Source organism: Pipistrellus hanaki (assembly GCF_964339955.1).
Source record: "Pipistrellus hanaki genome assembly, chromosome: 9".
In the NCBI taxonomy this organism is placed as follows: domain Eukaryota; kingdom Metazoa; phylum Chordata; class Mammalia; order Chiroptera; family Vespertilionidae; genus Pipistrellus; species Pipistrellus hanaki.
The window spans coordinates 39,196,262-39,217,044 of record NC_140511.1 but is presented as its reverse complement, the minus strand read 5'-3'; the positions used below and the strand labels follow the sequence as shown (position 1 = coordinate 39,217,044).

The window sequence follows — 20,783 nt, the reverse complement described above, 5'->3', positions numbered from 1 at the left end:
ATGAAGCACAGCCCAGAAACCTATAAAAAGGTCTAAAATCAAAACTGCATGCCCTAATCTGCAATTTCCTTTAAAGAACTCGAGGGAAGCCCTGGCTGGTTTGGCTCAGTGGATAGAGCATCAGCCTGGGGACTGAAGAGTCCCAGGTTCAATTTTGGTCAAGGGCATGTGCCTTGATTGCAGGCACATCCCCAGTGTGTGTGTGGTGTGTGTGTGTGTGTGTGTGTGTGTGTAGATGTGCAGGAGGTAGCTGATGGATGCTTCTCTCTGTCATCGATGTTTCTAACTCTCTCTCTCTCTCTCTCTCTCTCTCTCTCTCCCTCCCTCCCTCCCTCCCTCCCTCCCTCCCTCCCTCCCTCCCTCCCTCCCTCCCTCTTTCTCTCAGTAAAAAAATCAATAAAAGAAAGAAAAAAAAGAACATGAGGGAAAAGAGCGAACTCACCACCTGTAAGCTCCACATAACCAGTGAATATATCCTCATTTCTCCCTTTATTCCACCTGAGGTGGTTTTATAGAAGCTTTGCCTTTTATGATACACATGATAAAGAATCAAAGAAACTTTGAGGTAGATGAGAACTTAATACACTTTTCCTTTTACCTATATTTAAGAAGGACCCTGAAGATTTAAAATGTCGTGTTAAACATTAAGCCAAATGGCATACAACACCAGTTTTTGGCAAGACCAGTCAGAGAATCCAGATTCTTCAGCTTCTAGAACAATCATCTTCCTAATATACCAGGCTGTTTCCTATTTTTTTCCTTGTGGGAAAGGAATAATGCTACAGTATTCAAAATGCTTTTATAAAAAAGTATATCAGTCTTTCCTAAGTATGGAATTTTGATCATGTAAAACAAAACATGTGCTCCAAAGATTCGTGGTTTGGTGATTTTATGTTCCCCACTGAGTTGTGTTTCAAAGGGGGTTGCTATATCACGCTACAGAAATTGCCCTGGCATGCCGTCAGACTGTTATCTCGCTTATAACTAACGCCTAGGGAAACAGGCTCCATAAACTGCATTTTACATTGTTATGTTATGTTATGTTATGTTATGTTATGTTATGTTATGTTATGTTGTTATGTTTTGAGACTTTATTATTAACGAGTTATCTAAGTAGGCCTTTTGCTGGTTTAATAATTTCTAATGTTTTCGTACTTTGTAACAGTTACAAAGTGTGTGTGTATGTGTGTGTGTGTACACTGAACTTCTAGTATAAAAATAAATCTTTCTTAAAATAAGCATTCATTTACATTCCAGAACACCCACTAACCAGAACACCCACTCTCAGCCCTGAGAAAGGTTTCATTTGGGCAACTCTTTGGCCAGCAGGAAAGGAGCTGTTAGTTCAGACTGTTTGTAAACAGTCTGCTTTCCTGCTGAGAAAGTGAGAATGAACAAGGCAAGGGAAGAACCAAGAAAAGAACCAAGGGCCCAGTGAGGCTGGAACAAAACAAAAGGTGTTTTTTTTGTTTGTTTGTTTTTTTCTTTCAGAAGAGAAACAATGCAAATTGCCAAAAGTCAGATTTGCTGCCAAAGGGGTATGGAAAAATGTACCAAACATTTTCCTCACTATCATTCACAAAATATTGATTTTGGCTTATTAGTTGTCAGAATGGGTTAAAGATAGATCTGAGGTGTCCCAGACCATTATCTATCTTATCACCCCATTTTCTAGAACAGAAAAACATTGATAACACCCTTCAAATTCAACTGCTCTTGTTCCCCTCATTTTGCCTTACTCATTCTTACTTTGCTTATGCTGTATTCCCCTCCCCCCCAGAATGCACCTGCCCCTCTCCCCAAGAAATAATACCTTACCAATCTTTTATCACTTAATCATATACTGCTTTATATTATTATTCAACTATGTATGTATCCGTCTCCTCACTGGAATATAAGCTCCCTCTTGGCAGCTCTCAAAGTCAGTGACTTATATAAAGGCTACTTGTATTCTAAACTTGTCATACTATAGCATTTACTACATAATGAAATGATATTACTTTTGTCTTTATATTATGTTCAAAACATTGTATTATTTTCTTTTTTAAATTGAGTGCATATAAAGCTTATATTATCTATATTTCAATAGATTGGCTATCAAACGAGTGTTGCACCTTATAAAGCTGAAGGTTGTGGCCCCATATAATCTACATCTACTTCCACCTCCTTACACCGTGTGTCCTTAACTCCCACAATTCTTCCCCTCCTTCACTGTGCTCCATCCACACTGGCCTTTTGGTGATTTCTTGAAAACTTCAGGCACAGCGCCTCCCAGATCAGGGTGGGAGTTCCCTTGGGGAATGGGGTGGCCTGGGAGAGGGGCCTCCGGTGGTTTGCAGGCAGGCCACGCCCCTATGGAGTGAGGGTCCCCTCTGGGGGGATGTGGCCAGCCCGGGTGAGGGGCTGAGGGCCGGTTTCGGGCTGGCCACACCCCCTCGGGGTGGGAGTCTTTGCTGGAGTGCCTGGCCATCCTGGGTGAGGGGCTGATGTCTGTTTGCAGGCTGGCCAAGCCCCCCAGCAGGGACCTTCATCCCATAAGTGTGTGGCTAGCCTGGGTAAGGGGCCGAGGGCCATATTCAGGCTGGCCATGTCCCCCAGCAACCCAGGCCCCCAGCCCCTCCTTGAGCAGAGGCCAGGGTGGGTGGAAAGCTTGGCTTCCTCCATTGCCAGGGGCAACCCAAGCATCCTGCTTGCTCCAGCTCCATAGCCGCCTCCATCTTTGTTGGGGTAATTTGCATACTCACTCCTGATTGGCTGGTGGGCATAGTAAAGGGACGGTCAATTTGCATGTTTCTCTTTTATTAGTGTAGACAGCTAAATGGTCCTTGATACTGAAGTCTGTCTGCAGACTCAACTGAGCTAGACAACCAAGATGACTTCTTTAATCACATGTCTGGTGCCTTAGCTGGGATGGCAGAAATAGCTGGGTGCTAGCCAGGAATCTTTGTCTCACTACTTAACTTTCCCATATGACTTGTTTGGGCTAGCTCAAAGCACAGTGGTCTCCTGGTGGTCAGACTTCCTACATGACACAGGCTTCCTCCAGAACTCACATTCCAAAAGACAAAAGTCAGAGTTTGTGAGGTTTACGACCTTGCCAAGGAAGCTTCATTTCTACCTTGCTCTGTTGGTTACACAGAATCCACTTGAATGAAGTGTGAGAGGGGACCATAGAAGGGCATAAATACTGGAAAGCAGAGTACACTAGTGAGCTATCTTCAGATTGTTACCACAATATGTAAAATGCTACAGCTTTTACTTTTTTTACTGTAAATATTTCATTTATTGTACCTCCCTTTCCACAAAGATATAGATTCTCAAGGAAAAAGACGTCTGTGTACTTTTTCACGACTATATTCCTATCACGTGTTATGTACTTAATATTAATTGGAAAAAAGAATTTTTGCATTAGGTAAATGATATGCATAAATAATTTACCCTATATGCTTACTTCTCACCCTGGGTTTTTCCCTTATTCAAACTCCTATCAACTTAACTTTCTGGAAAGGAACTTGGGTAATTTTAGAAGAAGAAAGTGAAAGACAAAGTTGGAGGCAAAAATCAAAGACAGAAATATAAAAAAAGGGTCACAAATGGCTTACTTTGCCCATACAGACATCTCTGGTCACTGCAGCACCTGAAAATTCTCCTAGCACACTGATAAAATAGTAGAGGCCTGGTACACAAAATTCATGCCTGATTGTTCCCTAATAGCTCCCCTGCCGGCCTGATTGATGCTTAACTGCTCCCTTGCCAGTCTGATGGCCCACAACTGTTCTCCCCTGCTGGCCATCTTGTGATGACCATATTGTGGTGGTCATCTTGTGGCGGCCATTTTGTGATGATGTCACGGTGGCCATCTTGTGATGATGTCACCTAGGCTTTTATTACATAGAATGAACCAGATTTTATATTTAATAATACTATATAAGCAATTCTGTATAATTACCCTTATAAAAACCAATGAAATAGTTATGCTGTCTATAATTTCATGTGTCGGCTTTGTCTGTTGGATACGAAATAATTTCTTGAGAACCAGCTCATTTTAATTTTTAAAAACAAATTTTAACGGGAGGATCCAAGATGGCTGCTCGGGTAGACACCTAGCCGCAGCAGCTCACAACAATTTCTATGGAATACAACTAAATGTAGAGTGGACATTGCCCAGAGCTACAGGTAGTCGACTGACTGAAAACTCTACAATAGGAAGGAGGGAGAAAACCAGAAGGAAAATCAGAGGAGCTGAAAAAAAGCCTAAGGTATGGAGACATCGCAGCCGGAGAGGAGGAGAGGGCTGGGTGCTGCCTGGCGTTCCCTAGCAGGAAGGAAATAGAACCCCCCAGCCTGGGCTGAACCCCCGAACCGGCAGCACTGAGCCCCAAGTTATGGGCCAGACCCTGGGGACCCAGGCTCCGGCAGGGGGAGACGGGGCTGTGAGGCGGAATCCCGGGGGACGGCGAAAGGCGGGGCCCCCGGAGTCCCATGCACATTGTGCGCAGAGGACTGAATGTTGACTCTGATGCTGGATTACCCTAGCCGGAAGGAACAGGGCCTCCGGTGGCGCTGAGCCTCAGTCCGGATCGCCCCGAACTCCAGGTCTGGGCCAGTCCCTGGGGACCCAGGCTCGGGCAGGGGGAGACGGGGCTGTGAGGTGGAGTCCTGGGAGCGCGGCGAAAGGCCGAGCCCCCGGAGTCACGCACACTGCGCGCAGAGGACAGTCTGTTGACTCTGATCCTGGACTCCCCTAGTGGGAGGGAGAAAGAAAGCTCCAGACTGGAGGAACGCGACGAGGAGCAGGAGCCCCTGCCGGACACCGGCCAGCCGGGCGCCAGCAAGGAGCCGGGCGACGGGGGCCCCCCGGGGGGGGGGGGGTGCCCCTGAGCCTTTGACTGCTGAGCGCGGGCAACGGAGCCAAGGACGGGGGCTGCTTCCTGGGCGGCGCTGACCCCGGTAACAGGCTGAAGCAGCGCAGGAGCCTGCAGAGAACAAAGGGGAGCCACAGGCCAACCTGCTGAGCTCCCAGGACAAGGAGGAAGAAACCAAATAAGTTCTCAATGTGAAGAAATCAAGTGAGAGCAAATGATAGTAAAATTACTTAAGAAAGAATACAAAGAAGATCTTGAAAAATCAAAGACTAAGTCAGAACTCAACTCACAAGCCAACATTGCAACATAAATGCGTGTTTTTTTTTTTAAAAAGAAAAAAAAAGAAAAAAGGGACAGAATGTTGGAACAGTGGCGACCAGGCCTAGAGTGGCCAGGCACAAGGCAGTGGCAGCTGGGCCCGGAGCAGCAGTGGCCAGGCCCCAGAGCAGTGGCAGCCAGACCTGAGGCAGAGGCGGCCAAACCCAGGGTGGCCAGTCCAGGAACACCCAGACACGGAGTGGCCGGGCCCAGAGAAGCCGGGCCCAGAACAGCCGGGTTGGGAGCAGCCAGGTCCAGAACAGCAGTAGCCAAGCACGGAGCATCCAGGCTGGGAGCGGCCAGGCCCGGAGCAGCGGCTGCCAGGCTAGGAGCGGCCAGGCCCGGAGCAGCAGCTGCCAGGCTGGGAGCAGCCAGGCCCGGAGCAGCCGGGTCTGGTGTGGCCAGGCCCGGAGCAGCGGCTGCCAGGCTGGGAGCAGCCAGGCCCAGAGCAGCAGCTGCCAGGCTGGGAGCGGCCAGGCCCAGAGCAGCCGGGTTTGGTGCGGCCAGGCCAGGAGCAGCGGCTGCCAGGCTGGGAGCGGCCAGGCCCGGAGCAGCAGCTGCCAGGCAGGGAGTGGCCAGGCCCGGAGCAGCCGGGTCTGGTGCGGCCAGGCCTGGAGCAGTGGCTGCCAGGCTGGGAGCGGCCAGGCTCGGAGCAGTGGCTGCCAGGCTGGGAGCGGCCAGGCCCGGAGCAGCCGGGTCTGGTGCAGCCAGGCCCAGAGCAGCAGCTGCCAGGCTGGGAGTGGCCAGGCCCGGAGCAGCCGGGTCTGGTGCGGCCAGGCCTGGAGCAGTGGCTGCCAGGCTGGGAGCGGCCAGGCTTGGAGCAGTGGCTGCCAGGCTGGGAGCGGCCAGGCCCGGAGCAGCCGGGTCTGGTGCAGCCAGGCCCAGAGCAGCAGCTGCCAGGCTGGGAGCGGCCAGGCCCAGAGCAGCGGGGTCGGGTGCAGCCAGGCCAGGAGCAGCAGCTGCCAGGCTGGGAGTGGCCAGGCTCGGAGCAGCAGCTGCCGGGCTGGGAGCGGCCAGGCCTGGAGCAGCCGGGTCTTGTGCGGCCAGGCCCGGAGCAGCGGCTGACAGGCTGGGAGCGGCCAGGCTGGGAGCGGCCAGGCCTGGAGCGGCCGGGACCGGAGCAACCGGGCCCAGAGCAGCCGGGTCGGGTGCGGCCAAGCCTGTAGCAGCAACAGCCAAGTCCAGAGCAACTAGGTCGGGAGCGGCAGTGACCAGACCCGAAGCAGCTGGTTGTGGAACGAACCAGAGCAACAGAGGCCAGGCCCGGAGCAGCCAGGTCCGAAACAGCTCCCTCCTCGCCTGTCCCTGCCCACGGCTGCCTCTCAGACATGGCTGGAAACTTTTGCAGGAACTTGAGGGTCTGCTGAATCAAGTGATGAAGGCTTAGATCTGGATGTGTTGAGTTAGTATAGCGCTGGGGTGTTGATTTGTGAGTGCCTTGGGTGGGGCCTGGATGAGGCTGGTTGACCTATTTGGAAATGTCTTTTGTGTGAAGTGTATCATTGGGCATGTGGAGGTATTATTGATATGAGAAAATGCTAAGTAACAGATTTACTATCTGAAAAGGGATTTACTATCGGGGAAAGGGAGGGAGGAAGAGACTGAACATAAACTGTGCACCTATGGATGAGGACAATGGGGGATGGGGAGGGGGCAGAGGGTGGGGTGGGAACCTGGTGGAGGGGGGAAGAAATGAGGAACCTTTGTAATAATATGAACAATAAAGATTGATTTAAAATAAATAAATAAATAAATAAAAACCATATATCTCTATTGCAAAATAAAAAAAACAAAAAAAAACCAAAAAAACAAAAAACAAATTTTAATTTAGAATTTTCAACAATACAAATCTACACATACTAGTATAACAGAATAAACTGAACTAGTTAGTGAATTCTCCTAGTTGATAGAGACAAAACAGCTGTGATATGGGGATAAAAGGGTGTTGGTCATGATCGCTCACTTTTTAAGCCTATGTCTACATTTGATGTCATACATTTAGCAGGTTCTCCAGGGGCCATAGCTTTCAATACTGACTGTATATTAGAAGCACCTGGAAAGCTTTAAAAATCCCCCATGCCAGACTGCATCCCAGACTAATTAATCTGAATTTCAGAGCCCAAGCATTCATACTTTTTAATGTTCCTTGGTGAATTCAATATACAGTTGAGACTCAGAATCATTGTCTTAGACTCTCTCTTCTCCTTTACTCCATCAGTCTTTTCTAAACTAGTCATGGGGGAAGTTGGGGGAGGGGGGGAAGAAGAGGAATAAAATGAGAAAAAAATTAATTTATTTTAAAAAGGCAAAAAAGAGGGAATATTTTAAAAGAAACAAAAGAACAAAAGGCACAAAATAAGATGGTTAAAAATCAAAATGCCTAAGCAATTACAATGAAGATTAGTGGACTAGGTTAAATAGTAAAAAGGGAAAGGACTAAGGGCTACAGCAATTAATTTTTTAAAAATCTGAGCTATATGCTATTTCCAAGATACACATTTAAAACATAAGACAAAAAAAAAAAAAAAAAGGCTGAACAAAAGGATGAGTGACAGTAAAAAAAAAAAAAGTCTAACAAATACTGATCAAAACCAACTATGGCTAAATTAATATAAAAAAAAAAACAGATCATAAAAGAAAAAGCTGTACTTGGGGAAAAAAAGATGACTATAAAGTTAAAGGTTTATTTGATCAAAAAGTGATTCTAAAATTGTATATATCCAATAATATAGTCTGAAAAATATATAAAGCAAAAACTATGAGAAAAAAATTGAAAAATATACCAGAGAATTTTAATACATGAGTAAATGGCAGATAAAGAAGACTAAATATGAGTAAACATACTATAGATTTTTATATAAAATTAATAATCTTGTTCTAATACATGTATATTGAAGACTATACCCAACAAATGAAAAACATACACTTTCTAAAGGTACATTTATAACATCAGAAAAACATATCTAGGAATAAATGTAACAAAGGTATTCATGACCTTTATGAAGGAAATTATTAAACACTATTGAAAAACATTAAAGAACTCTTTAATATATGGAATTCTATACCATGTCCAGAGATAGGAACACTTAAGACCATAAAGATACCAGTTTTTCTAAACTGATCTACAGAATCAATGATATTTCAATTAAAGACCAAATAGGTTTTTTTTTAAGCTTGCCAAGATATAATTAATAAGTTTACATGGAAGAGAAAAGGATCAAGAATAGCCACAAAACTCTTAAAATTAGGTCAAAAGATTTAACTTATTACATACTAAGGCTTACTGAAGAGCTCCAGCAATTGAGAATGAGGTGCTGGCACAGGGATATTCTGATAAACCAATAGACCAGAGTAGAGTGCACAGAAATAGAAACACATATATGTAAACTTAATTTATGACAGAGATGACAATAGTAATTACAGGAAGAGAAATGAACTATTCAATAAATTGTACTGAAATAGTTATCTATTTTTTTTTTTTTAAAAACTGGACTCTTACATCATACTCAAAAGTCAATTCCCAGTAGATAAAGGATATATAAGTGTAATGCATAAACTATAGAACTTTTAGGAGATAATACAGGATTTCTTAAACAAGATAGAAAAGTACACACCATAAAGAAAAAGACTGAAACATGCCTACATTAAAATTAAGAACTGTTTATCAAAAGGGAGTATAGCGAAAAAGAAAAGGCAAGCCACAAACTGGGAGAAAAGATCAGCAACAATATACTCAACAAAGGATAAATGTTATCCAGAATATATAAACACTGATATGTAAAGACAACACAATAGAAAATACTATTGAAGAGAAAAGGAGTGGCCAACAGCCTTAAGAAAATATTATCAATCTCAACAGTTACTAGAACAAAGCAAATTGAAAAAAAATCACATCAAGATTTCATTTTACATCCATGACACTGGCAAAAATTTAAGACTGAAAATATCAGGTGTTGACAAAGATGCAGAACAGCGCACCCTACTGGTAGGAGTTAAATTCTTTCTTTACTTCCTGTAAAAATTGGGATTTATTTAGCAAAGCTGAGTCTATGAACATGGGACTTCTACTATTCTGTATATACCCCTGAAGACACATTCGAATCACCTGGAGACTCTTTTTTATTTAATTGATATTTAGAGAGAGGAAGGGAAAGACAGAGAGAAGAGAGAGAGAGAGAGAGAGAGAGAGAGAGAGAGAGAGAGAGAGAGAGAGAGAGAGAGACACACAGACAGACATCGGCTGCTTCTCGAAAGGGCCCCAACCAAGTATCCAATCCACAATCTGGGTATGTGGCCTGACTGGGAACTGAACCAGCAACCTCTCTATCTTGGTTGTTTGGTCAACATTCAACCACTGAGCAACACCACCTGGGCTTAATTTCAGTTTTATATCCCATATATGAGTGAAATCATATGGTTCATAGCTTTTTCTGACAGATTTCACTTAGTGTAATATTCTCAAGGACCATCCATGTTGCCGCAGATGGCACTATTTCATCTTTTTAATATTACATAGTATATATGTACCACATCTTCTTTATCTAATCCTCTATCAAAGGACACTTTGATTACCCCCAGGTCTTGGCCACTGTGAAGACCTGAACAGACACCTCTCCCAAAAAGACATACAAATGGTCAACTGATATATGGAAAGATATTCAATTTCACTAGCTATTTTGGAAATACAAATCAAATTCACATTATTTTGGTGGCATTTATTATTGCAGAATTTTGTTTTTCCTATTTAAAAATATCTTGCAAATTCATGTTTCTGCGAGACAAAACGGAAATAACTTTGTAAGTCAAATAGCACTAGCACAGAACTTTTAAGAAAAAAAACACAAGGCTTAACAAATATTTACAGGATGAATCAAATAGTGCAATTTTAGTCCAGTGTGTCTAATGGGGATTAGATCATTTTAAGAATGTACTCTATTTGGTGGATACTCGATCATGGAAGAAATAGCGCAGTCTTCCCAATAGGAAGCAGCAGCAGTAGGCTGTGTCAATTCAGAATCTAAGGGAATATATTTTTACCATGGTGTTAATTCACAAGATCCTCACTTCACAGTGGAAGTGGCAAAAACACGAGATGAGTGAGAGCACACCAGCCAGTTCTCTTCTCAGTGCCCTTGAAAACAAGGTTTGCTTTTCTTAGTTCTATTATGGCACTTTCTCTTTTCATTGAAAAAGCAACACATCAAATTAAAAAGTTTTAAATGTCGGCAACACACACTGACAGCTAATTCATAAGTAACAGCATCACACATATTGCTGACAGAGTTTGGTACAAACTCTCTAGAGAGGAACAGGTAACAGTGACGTCTATGGGAAAGAATAAGAGGGTAGCTGCAAGTCAGGGGTGGAAGAGAAACTGGCTTTTGTAACTTCTGAATTGTGCACTACCTTTTTGTTGTTTTTAAGTAACACAAACCTAAAATAAAAAAATTCAAAGAATCTAGAACAGTAGGCCCTATGCCCAGGGGCAAACATTACTGTAAGTCTCTTATCTATCTTCCCGGATAGGACTATGCATTTTTCACCTGTACAGGCAGAAACAGGGCCTTAGCTTGAGCTACAAACATCCTCACAGAAAAGAAAATGGCAAATCTTAAGGTTGAAAGTTCTGCAAATGAAAAGAGCCTACAGAAAATAATAATAAACAGGTACCCAAATGTTCTATCTGTGTCCTGTGGCACAGAGGACACAGTTCTTCCCCAAAAGGAGCTTATAATCTAGATGAGAAACAAAATTGATGTCAAGAAGCGATTAAAGAACTGGATATTAAAACAGGCTACAGCAACTGAACACAAGTAGAACAGGAGCTGGAAGAAAGGAAAGATTAACATTAGCTGAAAAAGAACTGTTTTGAAAAGAAGTTTGACCTGGGTTAGCCCTCATACCATCTAAAAATTTAAAAAAAAAACAGATAAGAGCATTAAAAAGTGAAAACATCAAGCATAACCAAAATGACGTGTGCCATAAATAACCTAGCCAAAAAAATTTGCAAGCATCAAAATTCTGTCCAATAACTTCTAGAATGCACAACAGCTTGGAAAAGGGAAACTTTGGTTTTCTCCTGCTTATTAAGTTTTCCTTATTTTTGAATAGCAATTTTAAGTTTTCATAAATGTTATTTCCATTAATTTATACAACCTATAAGCATAGTGTTAGTCAGGTGGTAGGCAGTTAGACACACATGAGCAGAGCAAGGATGATGGGCCAGAAGGTCACCAAGGTGCCTAGCCAGGGACAGTAGTGTGGGGCCTTGGCCCCACAGTACTGTTTCTCACCCAGCATGAGGTTTGAACCTCCTAACCTTACCTCCCTAAAGATAACATCTAGGCCTCGGCTGTATTTTAGTTCCAGGCCCAGAAAAGCAGCAAAACCAGACCAGCAGACAAGGCTGACCTCAGGATCAGCTGCACTGAATAATGACCCCACCCTGGTGCTGGCCAATCATTCAGTGGAGACCTAGACCCTGAAAGGACACACCTGGAAATCTGCTGAATATTCTATTGAGATCTTCCCCTGGGAGCGCCCCTAAAATCTCCACCCTTAAAATCCTTAGGATGGCCAAAGCGGGTTTGGCTCAGTGGATAGAGAACCGGCCAGCGGACTGAAAGGCCCCAGGTCCAATTCCAGTCAAGGGCATGTATCTTGGTTGCGGGCACATCCCCAGTAGGGGGTGTGCAGGAGGCAGCTGATGGATGTTTCTCTCTCATTGATGTTTCTAACTATATCTCTCCCTTCCTCTCTGTAAAAAAATCAATAAAATATATATTTTTAAAAAAATCCTTAGGATGAAGACACTAGTGAATTGTACACTTACAAATGTGTAAAATGGTAAATTTTATTACACACACACACACACACACACACACACACAATTTATATGTTACCAAAATAATAAAAAATGCAAACCAACCTAGGGCCAAACTTCAGAACACAGTATGAGATTCATATAAAACTCTAGGTATGAGATTTTCCACATATAAGATTCAGATATAAAATTGCACACGTCTCCTTGCATTCCATTTAATAGCTTTACACTTTCAGTTCCTTCTTCACTTTATAAAGTACTTCAGTGTATAAATTCTAGACTTGAGCAGTGTTCCCATTTTATGAAGTACTTCTTTTAGATTTTTCTCAGTCTAATTGAATTTCATAATGTATAACCATTTACTCATCACACACTGGCAAAGAAGAATTGTAATTAAAAGTTTAAATGTGAATAACACATTTACATATAAACTGTAAATATTCAAAAGCAAAAAGCAAAAAGAAAACCCACAGTTGGCTCAGTTGGTTGGAGAGGCATCCAATACACCAAAAGGTGGCAAGTTTGATTCCTGGTCAAGGCACATACTCAAGTTTTGGGTTGGATTCCTGGTTGAGGCATGTGCAGGAGGCAACTGATCAATGCAATTTTCTTTCTTTTTCTCTCTTTCTCACCCCCTTTCCTCTTTTCTAAAATCAGTTAAGAAAGAAAAAAAGAAAACCCACAAGATACCACTTCACACACTCTGGTATGGTTATAATAAAAAAAAGGGCAATAAAAAGTGGCAATGATGTAGAGGAACATGGCTGATGGGAATGTAGAATGGTGAAGCCACTTTGAAAAATGCTTTGGCAGTTTCTCAAACCAGGGTTACCATATGACCCAGCAATTCCACCCAAGAGAAATGAAATCATCCAAATGTTTTCACAAATGCTCATAGTAGCATTACTCATTATAGCTCAAAGGTGGAAACAATCCAAATATCCATCATCTGCTAAACGGATAAACAAATGTTGTATATCTATACAATAGAATACCAATTGAATATGAAAAGTTATTAAGTACTGATATATGCTACAATATGGATAAACCTCAAAAACTTTATGCTAAGTGAAAGAATTCAGACACAAAAGACCATATGTTGTATGATCCCATTTATATAAAATGGTCCAGAAAAGGAAAATCTATGAAGTAGTTTTAGGTGACCTACAGCTGGGGGTGCATATGGGAAGGAACTTCTAATGGATACCAGGTTTCATTTGGGGGTGGTGAAAAAGCTCCTTACTTAGATGATGATAATGACTGTACAACCTATGAATATATTAAAATCCAGGAAAATGTATACCTACACGAGTGAATTTTATGGTATAAACTTGTTTTTTGAAAAACCTGCTCCATTTCCTCATTCTTATAGCTACCCACCAATATGAACCTTCCAGTCTGTCCATCCAGATTCCAATAAAAATCCTGCTACTTCACACTCAAGACTCTGCTCACATTGATTCCCACCTGGAATACTCTCCCTAGGGTATAGCCAAGTCACATAATGGCTTTGAAGATTTTTCTAACCAAGTCAATCCTTACTATCATAATTTTCCTCTAGATTCCATATCACAACTGGCAACACTATATCCTCAAATATAAACATAAGGCAGTTTCACCTATTTCCCATCAATCTCTAATTCTTCCTTTAGTCTCTTTTATCTTCTCAGAGACAAACTAGTTACTCTAGTATCATAAAGACCAACCATAACTGTGGAGACTCGGGGCCTTAAACAAAGAGGAAAACGTGTACATCAAGGAATACTGTAAGATACTAAGTAAGAGTGAAGGAAAAGCATGCTCCTGCCTCCATTGACCCTGCCAACTCTCTACCTCTACAGGACAGAACCTCAGTCACATCTTCATATCCCTCATAACACTGAGCACAGCATCTTGAACACAGATGATACAAAATGTCTGCTGAATAACGAATGTCCTGAATGGAACTTTCTACATATGCATTCAGCAGTCCCCAACCCTTAACAAATATCCACCGTCTTAAAGCAGGAAAAAGACTTGAGGAAAAAGAAAACTAAAATAATGAGTCAAGCATTCACTTCTCAGCAGCGTTTAGAAGTGCATGTTCTTACTGTGCATTTCAAAGTGGCTTGTTACTGTTGTCATCAAACCTGACACCTCAGTGTTGTCAGAGCAAAAAAAGAGCACTATTAAGAGAAGCTAAACTTTAAATATGAAACTGTTCCTTCCTAATAGTGGGGTACCAAAATTCAAACTCCTTTGATGCCACATGCAGTGAGCAGAAAATTAACATAATGAAGGTTGGAAGGACACAGGTCTGTGGGGTGGAAATGAGAAGCAATGCTTTCAAAGGATAGGGGGGCAGAAGACAAGTCTTAGAGATGAACTTCTGAAAACAACAAAGACAGAAGGTCATAGCCAAAAGCTACAAATCCCTGAAACCTGATTTAGATCCTGACTGTAGAAGTCTAGAATCAATGAATTTAGGAGCATCTTCAGGTACTCTGAATAGGCAAGTCTAATTCCATCACAAAATTACTTAACCAGGACCTGAAATACTATGAATATAGAACAGTTGTTTAGCTTCAGAAATCCTATCTAATAAAAGAGTAATATATAAATTAACCATCTCTCTATCACACCCACAAGCCACGCCCATCAGCCAGTCAGGAGTATGCAAATTAACACAACCCAGATGGTTGCGGCCACAGAACAAGCAGGAGGCTTGCGTTTTCCCAGCAATGGAGGAAGCCAACCTTCCGCAGCCCTGGACAGCCTTGGCCTCTGCTGTTCAAGGCTACAAAGTTTCAATTATAGAAAATAAATAAATCCCAACAAAAATGGCTGTGGCCACAGAGCAAGCAGAAGGCTTGGCTCTGCTCAAGGCTACAAAGTTTCAATTATAGAAGATAAATAAATCCCAGATAGCAGGTCCTCCACCTGGGTTGCCAGGGGGCATGGCTGGCCTGCAAACCACGACAGGCCCATAGCTCAGGCTGCCCCACACCCCAAGGAAACCCCCACGTTGATCAGGGACACCCTTCAGGGCAAACCAGCTGGCACCCGCCCATGCACCAGGCCTCTATCCTATCTAATAAAAGAGTAGTACGCAAATTGACCATCACTCTAACACACAAGATGGCTGCCCCCATGTGGACACAAGATGGCCAGCAGGGGAGGGAAGTTGGAAGGGATCAGGCTTGCAAGGGAGGGCAGTTGGGGGTGATCAAGACTGCAGGGGAGGGCAATTAGGGATGACCAGACTGGCAGAGAAGGGAAGTTGGGGGGACCGGGCCTGCAGGGAAGGGCATTTAGGGGGAATCCAGGCCTGCAGGGAAGAGCAGTTGAGGGGGACCAGTCCTGCAGGGGAGAACAGTTAGGGGTGACCAGGCCTGCAGGGGAGGGAAGATAGGGGTGACCAGGCCTGCAGGGGAGGGGCAATCAGGCTGGCAGGGGAGCAGTTAGGCATCAATCAGGCAGCAGAGTGGTTAGGGGGTGATCAGGCTGGCAGGCAGAAGCAGTTGGGGCAATCAGGAAGGCAGGCAGGCGAGTAGTTGGGAGCCAGCAGTCCTGGATTGTGTGAGAGAAATGTCCGACTGCCCTTGAGGGGTCCCAGATTGGAGAGGGTGCAGGCTGGGCTGAGGGGACACCCCTCCCCGCCCCATGCACGAATTTCATGCACCAGGCCTCTAGTATTATATAAATGTTTAAGTACTAAGTTGTACACCTGAAACTTAATAGTTAATTTTATATGGCAATTGTGGTTAAAATCCTAAAGAAGAATGAAAACATACTGAATGAGAGAGAGAAGTTATATATGTCTTGTATGAAAAGAATCTTGACTTCTCAGAGATAAAGAAATCAGTGAGTAAATGAAAGAAATATAAAAAGCACTACTCATCCATATACATTTATTTTTGTCCCATTATACTACTGGCCAATGATTTTAATCAGGATGGCAGACTGGCAAATGAAAGGGCTTTCAACTGCCCACAAGTCAAAACACTAGTAAATTTTAAATGACCTTCACAGGCAGGCTGACAATGCCTGGAACGTATTAGGAGCTCAAAAAACGATTGCTAAATAAAGAATTAAAATAAGAGCCTTTGTAAAGTGTACAGATCATATATGATTTCTTATGAAAAACGTATTTTTTATAGACCTTGAAAAATAATATAGTCACATGTAAATTTTTCTATTTTAATGTATCTTTTAAAATATGACATATAAAAAATATTAACTGGGGGCTGCATTTGCACAAAGGATATCTTAGAATCTTTATTAATCTCTTCAAGTTTCTTTAGTTCACCAATTCATAGATATATAAGAAAAGCAAATGGAGTACTAGACTAAAAATCTACTTATTTTAGTTACAATGTAAGTAATGAAGGTGGTAGGACAGGAATTAGAGAAGTTTGAATTTTTACATACTTTTTAAAGTATTATTATTGACAAATTTTCAGGTTCCGGTCATGATCTCTCCACATAGCTCTTATTAAATGTAAAACAAATCTTCAGATGAAAAATATCAGAGAGCAATATATCCTCCAAATGGGAAGAACAACTTACTTCAACTTGAAAGAGTTCTCCAGCCCCCTCACAGTCATTGGATGTGATTATTGGAGTATGAATATGCACAAAACCATTGTCCTGCAAGAAAGAGAAAAGCCACTTTTTTCAGTATATTTGTATATGAAAACATTCCAGGAACACAGATCATTATACTCTTAAAATAGCATTAAGAGAATGCCATATCAAATCCTTTCCTAACTCCCCAAATAAACCTAGTAAATATCAAGCTGAGTTTTACTATTAATTGAAGCAAAATAATTTTAAATTAAAAAATGAGTTAGACATTATCTAGTCCAATTTCCTAATTTTCAAAGATAAAGAAATTGAGGTCCAGAAAGGTTTAATGAATTCCCAAGTCACACAGCTAGCCAGTGACAACCCAGGAGTGGAACCTAGGTCTTCAAGGTCTCCCTCTGGTACTGTTTCTTCCACTTTTTGAACCTACTGGTGGCGCGCGCGCACGCACACACACACACACACACACACACACACACACACACTAACCCACTCAGGGTTAATGTATAATAATGTTGCCCACATTGCTAAAGGAATACAAAGTGACCAATGTAAAGTTCAGTTATTTTGAAATGAGATCCTAAATTGTAACAAACCACCGAAAAGGAGAAAAATTAAGGTTGACAAATAGGGACTAAAGAAATGAACAGCAAACAAGGCAGAAATGATTTTTAGGAAGCCTGTCATTATATTGACAGCACAGAGCGCTGCACACAGCACAGGCAGTGCACTTCCTTTGCCTCAAGGAAGATTCTGAGCAGCAAATTACTGAGGTACCCAATTGAAAATTTTCCGCTCCAAAGTCTGAGACTGTTTCCATTAGTGAACCACAAAAGCTATTGCTAGTTGGTCTGAAATAACCCAACAACTTCAAGGTTAAGCTTCTTTCATTTTTTACTATGGATATAGGCAAAAAGTTACATTCAGCATAAATGGTACAGGGTGGAGATGGAGGTAACTAAAGGGGACTTAGGCTGCAAAGGCAGAATAGTATGTGTTTAATGGAAAAGTTGTGGTCTTGAAATCAACACAATAAATTCATATAATACACTTCTAACCTCTGCTAAATTTTGCCTATCACTTGTGGAATATAAAGTGTCTCAGGGTGTTACCAGGGACCTCCCAGTTTGCCCCCTTCATAAAAACGTTCAAGTATTCTGGCTAAGATACAAAGTATGCAGTTAACAACTTGCCTTAGGATGCAGACAGATTAAATATTCAAACTCTAAATTAGGAGTTTTAGAAAGTATTCAAACATGTACTTAATCTGGGAGCAACATGCCTAGAGGTGCTGCAGGGCACATTATAGAGAACAAATAAAAAATAATCAATAACAACATTACTGCATAAAATTTTTATCTCTCAGGAGCCAAGAATTATGGACATGAATCATTTATTCCACACAAGTGCAGGCAACTATGAGCATGAGCGCAGTAAACAAAGAAAGGAAATGAAAAATCCAAAGGAAACGAGGGTGGGGAAGAGGGAGGAGAAAATTTAACGGTTAAATATAATCCCCTAAGTTAGAACTGGTCAACTGCCACAAGAAACAACACTGTAAATCTTATAAAAATAACTGTATGAGATTTTTTTTAAAAAATCACTTGAGTAATGGGAGTTATTCTTAATGCTCCATTAATGCTAAACCTTTTAAAAGGTGTCACCTAACCTTTTAAGGCTTAATGCCGTTGCAAGGCTTATCATATCAAAGTCTAGAACATTACCGCCAAAAGCTATAAAAGATACAAAGGAAGAATAATAAAGCAATGAGAATAAAGTCAAAAAGTGAAAAAGCAGATAGGGAAGCAGAAAGATAAAATGGAAAATAAGCAGCAAGGAGTGAAGAAGCCCTGTCAGGAGATGCTCCAACGAGTGTGAGATACTTACTCTCTCCCACAGAAAAGGTATGAAGGCCAGACAAGGAACCAAAAATAAAAGCACACATTTTCATCAAATTTTTCAGATTGCACCCACTACCTGTAAATACCTAAATATTTTGAAAGATACACATTCTACAACCAACTATTTTATAAGGCACTGAGCATTTGAAAATTACAGGTAATGATTTCACACACATTGGTGTACTAAGGCCCACAGACACCACTCAATGACTCATGGACTATATCCCCCCCCCACCCCCCAAAAAAATAAGTATCCTTATTTATCAGAATGAACAATAACAACAACAAAATATGGCAACCAATGCTAGTTATAGGCACACCCCTGGCAACAAAAAGTAAAAGCAAAAGGAGAGAAAAAATCCACAGAAAGCAATCACAGGAATTCAAAGAGACAGCAGTCGGGTCATTCAACACAGGGGCAAGGAATACTCCACACCGTGGCAGGCTTTGAAAGCAATGCCATTCAGAAGAGCGAAAATCTGATACTCAAAGGAAGACCCTTGACTCAGCAAGAAAGGGCGGGCAAGCGTTTTCTGGCTCAATTTAGGAAGCCAGGGACGTATGCAACCCATTGGAGGATAATTTCCGCTGGTATTTAGAAAAATTCGTGCCTCAAGAGATAATTCTGTTTTTGAGAAACTCAGTTCTAAATAACTTTTTCCTTGAGGATTCTAGATAGCCAAGTTTTAGTACATAGCAAACGTGTCAATTTTATGAGAAAACCAAGTTATACAAAAAAACTTTTGATAATCAACCCAAAATAAATAACTCTAGATGCTTAAAATATCCTAATTAAAAGGTACTGCTCAAGTTTATTTTTTCTTATATTTTTAGATTTGAAATTTATGAAGATTTTACATTTTAAGCTTTAACATCTTTTTTGGAAGTCTAACCTAACAACTCCCAGAAATAGTACCAAATACTAGAAAACATATAACGATTATGTAATATGACCTATCGCTCTCCTGTGAGTTCTTTAAACAATTCAATCCTCATTATCTTACAAACAATGGGTAACATTATAGGAGTTGGTATCAAGATTATATTTTCCAGTTCTTTACAATAAGTACCTTCTTTATAATTATCACCAACAGTGCTAAAATTTCTTTTAAACTACTTAAAGTATCTTTAAAAATTTTTATTTTTATTTTTACTTCATATTTTTTCTAGCTTCTTTCCTTATTTTTAAATTGTTTACATTTTTACAAAAGCTTCAATAAAGCAATATGTAAAGTAGGTAAAGCCCACTTGTCAATGGACTGCCAATACCACCATCTAGTGGCCAAAATCTATAAAACTTTCAGAATTAAAACTGGTCCAATTTCACGAGCTGTTAAAGCCATAGAGGGGAAAACTTTTAAAATCGGAACCAATTTTCTGTTCGGTGGTTCAAGCGCTACTGAAAAATCATATGGGAGTTGTATAAGAAAGTTTATGAGAATACATGTAAATGCCTTCTTTCGAACTAAAATGGGATGATATTGTATAATGTGATTTATTTTCCTTTATTTATTCAAAAATACAGTGTATGATTTAAAGTCATGATGTTCTTCAGCTGTTTTTTGTTTGTTTGTTTTGTTTTGTTTTTACCAGAAGTCAACTCTGCAGGAACTTTTTAAAGTGCAAGAACTCTCCTGGCATGCTACAATACCTCAAGGCCTGCATAAATTTGGATACAAGGAAGGGTATGTTATTAAACAATCTCTGCAAATTAGCTGGATCTGAACAAGTGGCATAAGAAGAGTTCCAAAGCGCATGGAATAACTTAACTTTATTTTCGGGATCACTCCTTGCCTTTTGTCCCTCCCCTCCTCCCCATTCACAGGGGAAGGGTCCCTTTGTAGGGAGCGGCTATAGGGTTAAGGCTGGGACTGACCTGTTGGCAAAGCCACAAACAAGTCCCAGTTTAGAGGGCACAGCCCTCTTAGCATAATTAAGCTTGACCTTATGACACCCCCTATATCCAATGGGGTAGCTAATGGGCTGTGGGAGGTGCAGCAAGTGCTGCCAAAACAAGTGAAACTCACAAGAACATTGTAACTATTGTGACCACTACCTTGTTTACCTCTGTCTATAAAACAAAGGCTCAGCTTGCCATCTGGATCTCTCTCTGTGGCCTCAACCAGGCACAGGAGACCCACTGAGGCACAGGAGATCCACGGAGAACCAGCTATATTATCTTGTCTGTCTTTTCTTCAATCCTTCACCACCCTCCCTCAGGCTCACTGAACCCTTGGCTGAGCTGGCCCAGCACATCCCTTTACCTCATCAACTTACCAACAACACTTCACTATGGCTTTCCCCAGTGGA

General features: G+C 41.7%; 1 protein-coding gene across 3 annotated transcripts in view; it reads right to left on the bottom strand.

The window, feature by feature from the left end:
* Nucleotides 1-20,783, bottom strand: part of NARS2 (asparaginyl-tRNA synthetase 2, mitochondrial) — a 112,777-nt gene that overhangs the window by 81,707 nt on the left and 10,287 nt on the right. For all 3 annotated transcript variants that reach the window (XM_084894434.1, XM_084894436.1, XM_084894435.1), the window contains exon 5: nucleotides 16,555-16,635. In XM_084894434.1, the coding sequence (XP_084750560.1) occupies nucleotides 16,555-16,635 (81 nt within the window). The remainder of the gene's footprint in view (nucleotides 1-16,554; nucleotides 16,636-20,783) is intronic.